The following is a 12,502-nucleotide window of genomic DNA, read 5'->3' on the forward strand; positions in this document are numbered from 1 at the left end:
GCCATTTATTAGGGTAGCTTTTTGATTCATTCAGGTATATCTGGTGGCTATTCCCAGCCTCCTTAAACTAGGTAACTTTCTGAAAAGGTACCTTCATTACTATGGAAACTGGAACCAAAACGAGGGCTCTAGTCAGAAAGCTTTGGGAATAAGTTTGGTTTTGCAATCACTGTTTAAAAAGAAACAAATTGTAGTTACATGTCATCCCTCTCCTTCAAAACACCACAGGGAAAAACAGGCAGGGGCCCATCCACAAATGGTAAATCCTGCAGAATTATCATTAATACTGCTACTTTACACTTTCCTACCTACTAAGAGAACTGTGAATATATTAATGCTAATAAAGCACTCCATTTCTCAGATGAAAGTGCAAAGCATGATTAATACAAGAGACTGGGGTTTTATGTAAGATCTCTGAATATTTTTATTACTTCCTTATCTTGCCCAACAGAGAACTAAAATAATTTGCTCTTTGCCTTCCTGCCTCAATAGTGTTTTGAGCTATCGATTGGCTAGCCAGGAGCCGACTCTGTGATCTACATTAATATTGTAATACTTTACATTTCTATAGCACCTTTCCCCTGAGATTCTTAAAATACTTCCATTAGTCTATCAAAAAAACCCTCTGGTAGGCTAGTAGGGAGCCCCATTTTACACGTAGGAAACGGAGGCAAAGAATACATAAAACACATGCTAAGAAGCACCTTTTACTTATCCAGCCTTTGAGAAACAGCCTTTAGAAGAGTAATGCTAGCGGAAAAAGAAAACATATATATGCCATTACAATTCACCTCTTTTTCACTAGCTAAGATTTTTTTCCCTTTACTGTTCATTCCTGGAAAACGCTTCATGGCCAAAGCACAATTGCTGACTTTAGCATCTATGCATTTTGCTCTAAGGACAGATTGTACTGATCTCATTCCATGAAGGTTAACGTACAGCCAACATCTGTAAGGCCCCATGGACATATCCTTATGGAGGCTGGGTGCTGTACTAGCTCTTAAATTAGTAGGCAGCAAAAGACTGTGTATGATTTGGCTCCAGCTCCTTTTGAACTCGGCTGGCAAAGATGGATGACAGCCAAGCAGCATCTTGTTATTGTTAGGTGCAAAGGGAGAGGACCCGCGGAGGGACAATGTGCAACATACCATTTTATCAGTAACCTGGCAACTAACCACAGACACTTGAAATAAGCCATTTGCCACAGCTATTACTAGAACAGGATTCTTCAATAACTATTCAAGTTGTTTATCTTCATTTTCTTTAGCGTGCACACAATACTGTTGAGCAATATGCCTGTCTGAACTTGATAGCAGCGAGTACTGTGTGAGCAGGGCATTCCCTCCAGAGTCTCTTAATGACTCACTGAGGAGGCCCGGAGCTAGTTCACGTCTTTAGCAGGATATGGAAAGTGCGTCAAGTCTGGTACGTGATGGTAAACATGCTGCTTTGGGTCAGCTTCATTGCTTTTACTAGACAGTTTTAGTTCAAGCCATTTGCAAACAATGATTTTAAGATATAAAACAATCCAGATCAAAAACAGTGTGCCTAATTCAGCCTGGACACGAAGTAGGCACCATTCCCAATGAGCTCGAGGAAGAATCTTGTGCATTGTGTTAAGTTACAACTCTTTCTACACATGGATGAAGCAAAAGTACGATGTTCTGAACCAAGTTTATTTTTCTGATTCATGGTATAAGCTGGAAAGTACAGGTTGCACAGAGCTATGCTGTGTGAAGAAGGAAATGCTCCTTTAGTGGCTTTGTTATAAAAGGAAGTGAGGCTGCAAGTTGCTAAATGTACATAAAATCAATTTGTAAACTCAACCCAGAAGGAAAATAGGAAACTTTATTTTCTTGTCTTCTGAGTCAATACTCTGGCTAGCTTTATTATAGCATTTCATTTTAAAACAAAACAAAAAAGTCCGTTGGAAAGCGGGAGGATGCTGTTCCTACAACTTCTCCATTTGCAACTTGCATCTTTCACATTATCCTTTGACTAATAGGGGTCTGGTAAGTTGGCTCCTCCATCACTTAGCTGCTGAAAGAGAAAGAGCTTTCTGTCTCTTCTCCACCCCACTTTATGCTGCTGGCTGATGTGAAGGGGGTGTCTCTACAATCCTTCAAACCCTATCCATCTTTGTTGAGACCTCTTCCCTGTGAATGGACTGAATATAGAGAAGGAAGGCATTATATTAAGAAGCCAGTATCCAGTGTATGGGTCCTGATGTCTGTCCCAAGAAACAGTGGCAGATGTGGGTAATTTTTTCTGAAAGGTAGGATGATAAATGCTTCGCAGAAGCAGATGTTGAGCTCTGGAGTTGAATGAAGATATTTCAAGTTAACGAGTCTGGATGCACATTTCAGGCAATTCACCTTAATTGTTATCAGTGTAATAGGTCATAACAATAAGCCACCACAGTAAAGCCCACAGAGATATTAAAAATTAAAGTTACTGTACAAACACAATGGCTAAATTTTCAAATCTTAGTAACTTAAGTCTAGATCATCCCTATTATACAGGAATACCCTCAAAAATTACCCGTGTCAGCTTCTGCCATGCACAAGTGTGTGTGTTTGTCTATCTGTCCCTCCCTCCAATGGAAAAAAGGTGTCAGAATCACAACACAGATGCCCCAAAATCTGTAGATTGCAGAGGGCCATCCACATGGTGGTCCTGTTCATTTGCAGCAGCTCTGGTTCCCTCCTTGTCACTGCAGTTCCTTCACTGCTGCAAGGAAAGCTACATTTTTAACTTCAGTACCTACATCTTGATTGTGGTGAGATTTGCGACTGTTAATTTTCACCACCATTCCTTCTGTTGTTCTTTTTGCAATCTTTCATTAATTACACCCAGAAAGACATTAAACCACAGTAACTTCCATGCTGTTTACACTTGATTGTTTATCAGTCTATCCACGCATCTGTACTGAACTCATATCTGTGGTATCTGAGTATCCCAGTCCGGCTGCTAATCTTCTTCATTTTCTGTTCCTATCAATAAAGAGACTAAGCCAAGGCACCACACTTCTATTTTACCCCTGAGACAGCCAGACTGTCTGGCTGGTAAAATAGGTTGTCTCTCTTTGAATATAAAATAGTCTAAATACAAAATTACAGTGATGACTTTAAAGAAAGATCTGGAATGGCCCAGTTCCATAAGGGGTCAAGTACTCACAAATTAACTTAAAAGCAAATTATGCACCTTTGAAAAATCAGGCCAATAGCCAACAAGCAGAAAATGTTAGGGTCAGTAGCTTTAAATCCTCCACAACCTACAAATCTGAACAGAGCAGAACACAAGACATTGGTTACGTTACAGAAACAAATCAGAATCTGGGAGATGTAGGAAAATGCATTCCAGCAATGTTAGTTTCAAGCTTCTTTGGGGATTTGGGTACTATACAAAATCCTACAGTTATGGATTCTTCAAACCACCATATTCTTCAAATATGGATTCAAAGTCTCTGAATCATCTGGATATTGTTTTAAAATAATGTAACAATACCCACAGTATTAGTTTTACAGTCTGCACCAAGAACAAAGGCATTATATACTGTATGCCTAACACTGCTCAACAAGATTTATGCACCTACATCTGTTTTTCTAATTAACTGAACTGGAACTAATTGTTTTCTCTGGGAGAAAACTGCACATACAAGATGTTATTCTCCTGAACCAGAGAAGCAACAATTTGTGTTTGTACTGGAGTGGTGTGCCCCACAACAAACAACAGCGAGTGTTTTGATAGACTAATGAGATGGAAGAGAGAGTACAGTGAGGGCTTGTCTACACTTGAAACTCTACAGGGGCACAGCTACAGCACCGCAGCTGCACCGCTGTCGTGCTTCAGTGTAGACACTACCTATGCCAATAGGAGGCGGTCTCCCATCAGCGTAGGTAATCCACCTCCCTGAGAGGCAGCAGCTAGGTTGACGGAAGAATTCTGTTGGGTTGGCCTGAGGTTTTTTTTTTAAAATATGCTAACATTAGAAACACGACTTCAGTACCCAGATAAAACCAAAGATCGTTGTGCAGTTTCATGCTAAAAAAGGGGTTCCGCGTCCCTCGGTGAATTGGCACAACCACCCAATCCAGCATAAATTGCTCAAACGTGTGGAACATTTTGCTGTGACACGATTCTACTGACCTAGGTAACCATACACGCTCTGGCTGAGCTGTAGAGGTGGCCCTGATTAATATCCCCCCACAAGCTAATATTTGTATTGCAAAATTTGTGTTTTTTCATAATCCATAGAATAAACTCAGCAAGAACATTTGCCAAGTAGTAACTGAATCCAATTTGCTTTTACTCTCTTGCCTGATCTTTTTGGGACGTTAAGACATGCCAAGAACTGCATAGGGTATTTTACATATACGCCTTTGGGTTAATTTGCAAGTATTAAAGTCTCACTAACAAAGTCTAAATGCTGTGAGCTATTGACATTTCGTCAATCTTCAAAGAATCTCTGAGTATGGATATGATTAATGTACGTGGCAGCAAATAGTGAAAAGGATATCTATGGTGCACAGAACCATTTAGAAATCTTGAAAATCCTTTTGCATTCCCTTTGTTCCACAGTCTCTCCTCCGCCTGGCTGAGAATAAGGACACAGTCACCGGTTATGCTATAGCTGGTTCCCACCATTCCGATCCTCACTGAGCTGTGCATTCAAGCAAAAAAAGGAACAAACATAAACAACTCCATTCCCATCCATCTACTAGAAAGGAACTCACAGATGCTCCATTATATACCTCCCACTGGAACAGATGAGGCAGAAGATTTGTATAAAAAAGGGGGAAGACTCAGACAAAACAGAGGGTCATTGTAATTGTTTTCATTGATAATCTGTTAACCAATGTTAACACCACTGACATGCTACTTATGCTTTTTCCCCCCTCCGTTTAAAAAAATAAACATTGTTAGTTGACCCTGAGAATCACTCTAACTTACTCCTCTTCAGAAACGGTGCAAATATCAGATAAGATTAAGTTCATTTAAAGAATGTGAGAAGAGAAAGGAAAAAAAGCACGACACATTTATTTAATTTGAATTTTAATTATGTATATAAATAGTAACAAGAGATTGAGGAGTTTTGAGACTTGCTACTTGCGGTGCAGATCCTTCAGTAGGATCTGCATGGGCAGACCCTTAAAGCTCTCCGGATGCTGTTGCAGGACTAAGGCCTAAAAGTTTCCAGCTGACAAATTCTAGGCAGCGTCCATTCACAGAGAATCCATCCCAGAGTACCAGATAGTGCAAAGTCAGTCTTTCCTGAGGCAGAACACAGGTTAACTATACTTGGAATCAAAACAGATTCTTCAGTCATCTTCCTCTCTCTCTCTCTCTCTGTATATATATAGAAAAATGTTGATCTTGTCTAAATCTTCTATGCACCTGTGTCCAAAGAAGGGAAGGAAAAAATTAATACTGTAGGCTTATTTTTTGCCACTGCTGATTTGCAATTAAAAACCATACTTATTTTGGTTTGCAATTTAATCAACCATTGCTCAAGGCACATTCTAATAAATATAGATATCTTTGTAGTGCAGTGATTTACTTATTTGTATTATAGTAGAACTCATTGTGCTAGGTGCTGTACAAACCCACACAACAAGACCCTGCTGCAAGGAGCTCATACTATAACTATCACATAAGCCACAGAGAACTTCACTCCTCTGGCTGGGGAATGTTGTGACTGGGGAACATAAGGAGTGGGGAGAGCACTCTCCAACAATACATCCCAACTTGAATTTGCGTAACCAATACGTTTTACCACTGAACAACTTTTCATGCCTGTTAAATATACAGGACCTGATTCTAATCTGATTTACACTCGTGTAAACCCAGAGTAACTGCATTAAAGTTAACAAAATTAGATAGATGAAGAACCAATAGTAAACATTAATTTGGGGGATCCACCACTATACTCCCTCCCCCTCCCAATTCCCCTTCTCCAGCCCCCTACTCCTCCCTCCCTGTCTCAGCCCAAGCCCACTGCTCAGCTCCTACCAGCCCCCATGCTGTCCTCTCCCAGCCCTGCCCCCTCCTACAGCCCCCGCCACCTTTCCTCTCCCCGTCTAGCCACGATTGCTACCAGGCTGCTGACTATCCACTTTTTGCCCCTGTCTGCTTCCTCCACGCTGACATTGCCTGGTGCCTAGGGGAAGTAAAATTGTGGGATTTGGGGGTGCCTTTGGGGCACCGAGACTCTTCTCAAAACCCACCATTTGGGAAACCTTGCTAAAGGGGGTCTCCACAGCATCACTGCAAAGTCATTCTGTCCTAACAGCATAACCCAAAGAGCTGTCCTATAGCAAGTTCAGATGAGTGAGGGCAGGATTTTGCCCCGGCCTGCGGACAGCAATTCCGGGCCCCAGGGCAGAACAGTCAATGAGCCCCCTAGAAAGGGATGTGCCCGCCTGCCTGCCTTTGCCGCCACCGGTACCACCCCGTGTGCGCCTAGGAGCCAGGACTGGATTAACCTTTTGTGGGCCCGGTGCCAAACATATTTGTGGGCCCCCATGAGGGCAATGAAGCATGGCACAGGGAGGTCAGTACCCAGAGCGAGGGGCTGGCCAGGGGCAATGGGGCATGGCATGGATGGGGCGGCCCCGCTCTGTCCAGCTGAGCGCAAGAGCACTGTTTACTGACTGGCAGCCACCAGACTCCCACTGGCCCGCCCAGCCCTGTGCTGCAAGTGTGCCCCTTCCCCTTGGGGGGGGGGGGGCCCATGCCATGCCACACAGCCCCCCCACCCAACACCCCCCAACTCGCTATGCCCAGCCTCCCCCACCCACAGCCCCACCACAACTGCCCAGCGCCCTGCACACCACCATCCCTGTCCAGAACTCCCCCTGCCCACAGCCCCACCGCAACTGCCCAGCACCCCAACACACACAGATCGCCCCAACCCTGCATGACCCAATGCCCTTCCCCACAGCCCCTCCACTACAACTACACAGCACTCCACACAGACCCCCCCCACTGCCTAGCGCCCCAATACACACAGGCCGCCCACCTGCCCAGCAACCCCCAACAAACCCCGTCTAGCACTCCAAAACACACAAACCTTCCTCACTGCCCAGCGCCCCCCACCCTCTGTCTCCCCCAGACCCACTCCTCCATGCCTTGACCCCCGGCCACACTCACCAGCCCTGCTGAGTCAGCACAGAGCAGGAATCCCCTCTCCCAGCACAGTCCTAGGGGGCAGAACAGCTGAAGCTTGGGAACACAGAGCGGTCCCACCCCCTCAGGGTCCCACCCAGTCCTACTTGCCCCTTGCTGGTGCCTGCAGCAGAGGGGAGGTGTTCCCTTGCAGGGGCGGCATGGGGCAGCCAGCGACTTCCCCAGCCCGCTGCTTCTGCAGCGCAGGCCCTGCCGCCCGCCCAGGCGATTAAAAGGGCCCGGGGCTCCTTGTCACCACCATTGCTACCCCAGCAGCGGCAGCCGGGGTAGGGGGTGCCCTTTTAAATCGTCCAGGCCCCTGGGCAATTACCCTTTTGCCCCTCCCTGTCGGCGGGCCTGATTTTGCCCTATTTTAGTAGCCAGAATCAAATATTAGTATTGCAAGTGACTTAAAAGGAGAATGAAATAAAAAGAAAAAAGCACAATCTGACATATTTAAGCATATATCCTAAGCAGTGTAAGTAGAAAAAATGTGTCTTGTTAAAAAATTACAGTACTGATCTCCAGCACTGGGATTACCCAAATCTAACAAAATGCCCTGACTCAAGAAAAGTCTATGGACTCTAATCTAAGCAGTGATCACAAATCACCAGCCATTCCTCAGCACAGCTGACAACAGACACAGAATTGAGCTTTCACCATCTGGTTCCCTCAGGCCAAGGACTGAGGTTTTTAAGTGGCTCAATGTATAAAAAGTTCATTGTAGCTTCTCTACAGACAACTTGTGGAAAAGTAAGTGGTATTTCAAGGGCTACACTTCCCTCTTTTAACCATTCAAACATATTTAAAGAATTAAATGTTTAAAAGAGTTAAGTAAATAGATATGGTAAAATGGACACCAGAGACACTTCACAAATCAGGACTTTAGACACCAGCTTGCACTGGAGATGTTGTTCAAACTTATTTGCATAATGTGAGTCCAGTACTGGGACTGATAAATTTTGGGAACAGAGCTTTGAAAAATATAAATGTGTAAAGTGAACGTTAAGAGTATGATTCCCCCCTCCCTTTGCTTAGAGACAAATAATTTAGGTAAGTTCTCAAAAGGTGAAATAAAAACATCTGAAAATAGGTCTATTTGTATATAAAATAGCTAGTGGTATTGAAAGGACAATTTAATGTTTCTGATTAACCTGACACTTGCAGACTCATCTTTATATACAGAGGACATTATTCATCTTTATATACAGAAGACAATATTAACATTTTTGTAGCATTTAGATCCTTCCTAATTCACAGTGAAAAATACTTTAATTACACATCCTCTTCCTTTCTGTTTTCCCTCATGCCTCTAACTCAAGACAAACCTTTTCTCCTCTTTCTTATGTTTATTTCTATTTTAGGTAGCTAGTTTGAAAAAGATAAATACATTTTTATTGTTGTAGTTAAAGTTTGAAATAATGTCTATGAATCAGTCACTCAGTCTACTTTTGGAATTGTCAGGAGTTAGCTACAGTAATTACGAATACATTAATGGCAACATTAAAGTGCAGCTCTGCTCTTAAAAGTGACTATGTAAAAATGAGGCATTGTTATTCAAGAGATGTGTGCATTCAGTCATAACTGCAGAACCTTTGTTAGTGCTGATGACTCATGAAATTCAATGACCTCAACCTGTTTTTCAAACCTAGATGGAGTTTACAGGGCTGGCAGTTGAGGTGGGGGAGGAACATTTTGCTTGTAAACTGAGCTTATTTGATACAGAAGTCTTTGAGAAACAAACACAAACCCACAATATCACTTTTACAGTCACTTTCTAGAGTAGAATCATTCTTCTGTGTAACACAGATTAAAATGGTAGAAATGAGTGTACTGGGAGGGAAGCCCAGAGAACTGACAATGCATCTGTCAACCACATTGTCAATCTTGCAGTCAAAACCAAACCAAACATTTCTATACTGTATTTGCAAACTTCAAAGCAGCACTTAAAAAAATTAGCTGGCTATATAACTATGATATGTATATTTTAAACAGGTCCACTATCTTATCAAATAAAATATAGGGGCAGCAGAGTTTAATGCAAACCTCATTCATGCCACAGATTAATCTACATTATTAACAATAAACAGTAGTAATACTCTTCAGTTACATAGCATTTTTTGTCCTGTGATCTTAACCTGCTTTAAAAAGGTTGATTATTACTCTCATTCCAGGAATGTGGAAACTGAAGGCTAGAGTGGTCATTGCCCACAGTTATACAGTGAGTCAGTAGCAAAACCTGAATTAGAACTCAAATCACTTCCACGTCTCCTGGTCTGAGCACTGGACAATACTGCCTTCATTTGCCTAGACTGTTTTGAGAAACAATTGTGACCAATCCTTATCCCTTACCTGTTTGATGGGAAGCGATGGCGCATTCTACTTCATGGTTCTTTCTTCACCTGAATTGACATGTACCTCCACTGGCATGTCATTGTCGGCTTCAGGCTTAAAAAGAAAACACACTATTTAAAATGAAGCCCAACCCATGGTAAGCAATTCTGCCAGAACAGAAACCCTCTTCAAGAGCTAAAAAGAACAGTTACTTACCCTACACAGTAACTGTGGCTCTTCAAGATGATGTAATCAGTGTGGATCCCACTATAGGTGTGCACGCGCCCCACGTGAACAAGGCTGGGTTTTTTGAATGCTAGTGTCAGTCAGTGCATGTGTCTGTATCGCCTCAACCAAAGGCACAAAGGGCCAGGTGTCCACAACTTTCCTTCAGTTCCCTCACAAGTCAAAGCCTGTGTTGCTGAGGTCTCCAAAAAGCAGGGACAGAGGGCAGGCCATGGGATCCACACTGACTACTACACCTCAAAGAACCAGAGGTACTGCAGGGCACATAAATTCATTTTTATTGTTGTAGTTAAAGTTTGAAATAATGTCTATGAATCAGTCACTCAGCCTACTTTTGGAATTGTCAGGAGTTAGCTACAGTAATTACGAATACATTCATGGAAACATTAAAGTGCAGCTCTATTCTTAAAAGTGACTACGTGTAATTCAGTCGTATCTGCATAACTTTTGTTAATGCTCATCTCCCTCTCTGGGTATGTGTCAGTCTGGTTCTCCCTGTAGGTGGCTGGCAAGCAGTATTCTCTCCGGACATGTGAGTAAGGAGTATCAATCAAATGGCTGACTGAAGAACAACAGCTCTTTCGAACTTAGCATATGCTCTGGTTGCCATGTCAAGAGTATAATAAAAGCCAATGGGCTGCTCCACATGGCTGCCGGACAGATCTTGGAGATCAGCACTTTTCTGAAGCAGACCACGGATGTTGCTTATGCCCTAGTGAAGTGTGCCCTGAGGTTCAGCGGGAGCAGCTCACCAGCCAACTAACAGCAGGTGGAAATACACTGTGCGATCCCCTTTGAGATTCTCTGGGATGAGATGGCTTGGCCTTTCAATGTGCTGTATATGGCCACAAAGAAGCACAGAGAAAATCTGAAAGGCTTGGTCCCATGGGTGATGGGTGGAGCCCCCTTTGGGGAGGCTAGCCCCCGGCTCCGCCCCTTCCTCCCTCGACCCCCCCACCCCACAGCCAGAGCCACAAGTGCCCCCCTGATGGCCTCCCCTCTCCAGACCCCAAGCTGCCCTGGGGAAAAAAAAGTGTCTCACTTTCGCAAAGAAGCTTTAGATATGGCCCATGCAGGTTCCGGGGTGCTGAGGAGGCGGTATTTGCTACTCAGCTTCCTGGAGTCCAGAGAGATTACTGATGAACCCAGGAAGCTGAATAGCACATACCACCTCCTCAGCCATCCCGGAACCTGCATGAGCATAATAAAGCAAAAACTTCCCCCCAAGTCCCGCAACTGGGGGTCTGGTAGCTGCAGCAGTGCCTATTATACCCACTGCCCATGCTTGGTCCCGTTGATGTCATAAAGTAAGACCCTGAAAATATCAAGAGTATAAAGCTTCTTTTCTCTGGGCGAAGAGTGTGGCTTCAAGAAGAAGACTGGTAAGGTAACAGATGAGCTCAGGTGCAATTCCAAGACCACTTTAGGGATGAACTTAAAGTGTGGTTACATTACCACTTTGTCCTTGTGGAAGGATGTATCTGGTGATCCAGCCATAAAAAGTTAGTTCACTGATTCTCCATGGTGATATGATGATTACAAGAAAGAGGGTTTTGATGGTGAGTTGGTTTAATGAACACTCTGCTAATGGTTTGAATGGAGGCTCCATACACTGTAGGAGAACAACATTAAGCTCTCATATGGGAGTCGGGTCTCTAAATGGAGGGTAGGTATGAAGAAGACCCTTGAGGCACACAAGACTGAATGAGCCCATACTGGGGCATAAGACGCCGATATTACTGCAAGATGGATTTTAAGGGAGCTAGACAGTAGACCTGCCTGTATCAGGAGAAGTACATAGTCCAGAATCTTTATTGTCAGAGCCTCTACTGAATTCACATAGTTCTAGGCTGTCTATATGGGAAATCTTTTCCAATTCGAGGAACAGTTTTCCTGGTGGAAGGTTCCTACCTTTGTAAAATAATTTCCTGGTCCTGCTCATCCAGCCAACGTGTCCAGCGATTATGGGTCTGGCTGCAATATTTGACCCTGGTTCTGTGATAGCATGCCCAGACAGGTGGGAAGACATATGAGAGGCTGACTGGATATCTGACAGAATGAGCTGCCTCAGCCAGTAGGGAACTATCATGACAACTGTAGGATTACATATGGTCTTGGATATTATCTTGAGAATTAGGGGGATCGGTGGCAAGGCATTTAGGAGTCCTCAAGAACACCAGAGTAGAAAGGCATCCAGCAGGGAGCTGAAGCTCACACCTCCTTTTGGAGCATAAGTCCACGCGGATGGATAATAAGTGTGGGAATACATCTAAAATGGGAGTCCCCCACTGGTGAAATATCAGGTCCAGGATGGATTTCTGCAGTGGACACTCATGGCTGGCTACCACATTCTTGTTCAGAAAAGTCTGTTGTGTTGTTGCTGCCTCCTGGTAGGTGCAGCGCTAACGGGTCACTCTATACTGATAGCACTATTCCCAAAACTCAATTGTCTTGGGCGGGGGTGGGGGAAGGAAGATGATCAAGCCCCTCCTTGTTTGCTTATATAGCACATCAACAACATGTAGCCCCTCAGGATCTGCACTACCAAGTTCTGGAAGACAGGAAGAAAAGCTACAGCCCTCAGTTCCAAAATGTTAACATGGAGTTCAATATCATCCTGAGACCACATTTTGAAGTGGTTCAGGTGTACACCCCAGATTGTCTCTGATGCGTCTGTGTCCAAGGTCATCGTCGGAGAGAGGACTGAGAAGGGCACTCCCTTTCTTGCATGGTGACTAGAGCCACTGAACATGAG

The 12,502-nt window shown here is 43.8% G+C and overlaps 1 protein-coding gene across 5 annotated transcripts in view; it reads right to left on the bottom strand.

Annotated features, from left to right (window-relative positions):
- The window catches only part of APOO (apolipoprotein O), a 95,428-nt gene that overhangs the window by 10,372 nt on the left and 72,554 nt on the right, over positions 1 to 12,502 (bottom strand). For 4 of the 5 annotated variants that reach the window (XM_007070470.4, XM_037901784.2, XM_043537989.1 and 1 more), the window contains exons 8-9: positions 9,520 to 9,615; positions 5,039 to 5,397 (exon numbers count right to left, since the gene is read on the bottom strand). In XM_007070470.4, coding sequence (XP_007070532.2) covers positions 9,547 to 9,615 — 69 coding nt within the window. In that variant the 3' untranslated portion in view covers positions 5,039 to 5,397; positions 9,520 to 9,546. Of the gene's footprint in view, positions 1 to 5,038; positions 5,398 to 9,519; positions 9,616 to 12,502 lie in introns of those variants that run through there. The other variant, XM_043537988.1, reaches the window with a different exon arrangement.

The sequence above is a fragment of the Chelonia mydas genome, chromosome 1 (assembly GCF_015237465.2).
Source record: "Chelonia mydas isolate rCheMyd1 chromosome 1, rCheMyd1.pri.v2, whole genome shotgun sequence".
In the NCBI taxonomy this organism is placed as follows: Eukaryota; Metazoa; Chordata; order Testudines; family Cheloniidae; genus Chelonia; species Chelonia mydas.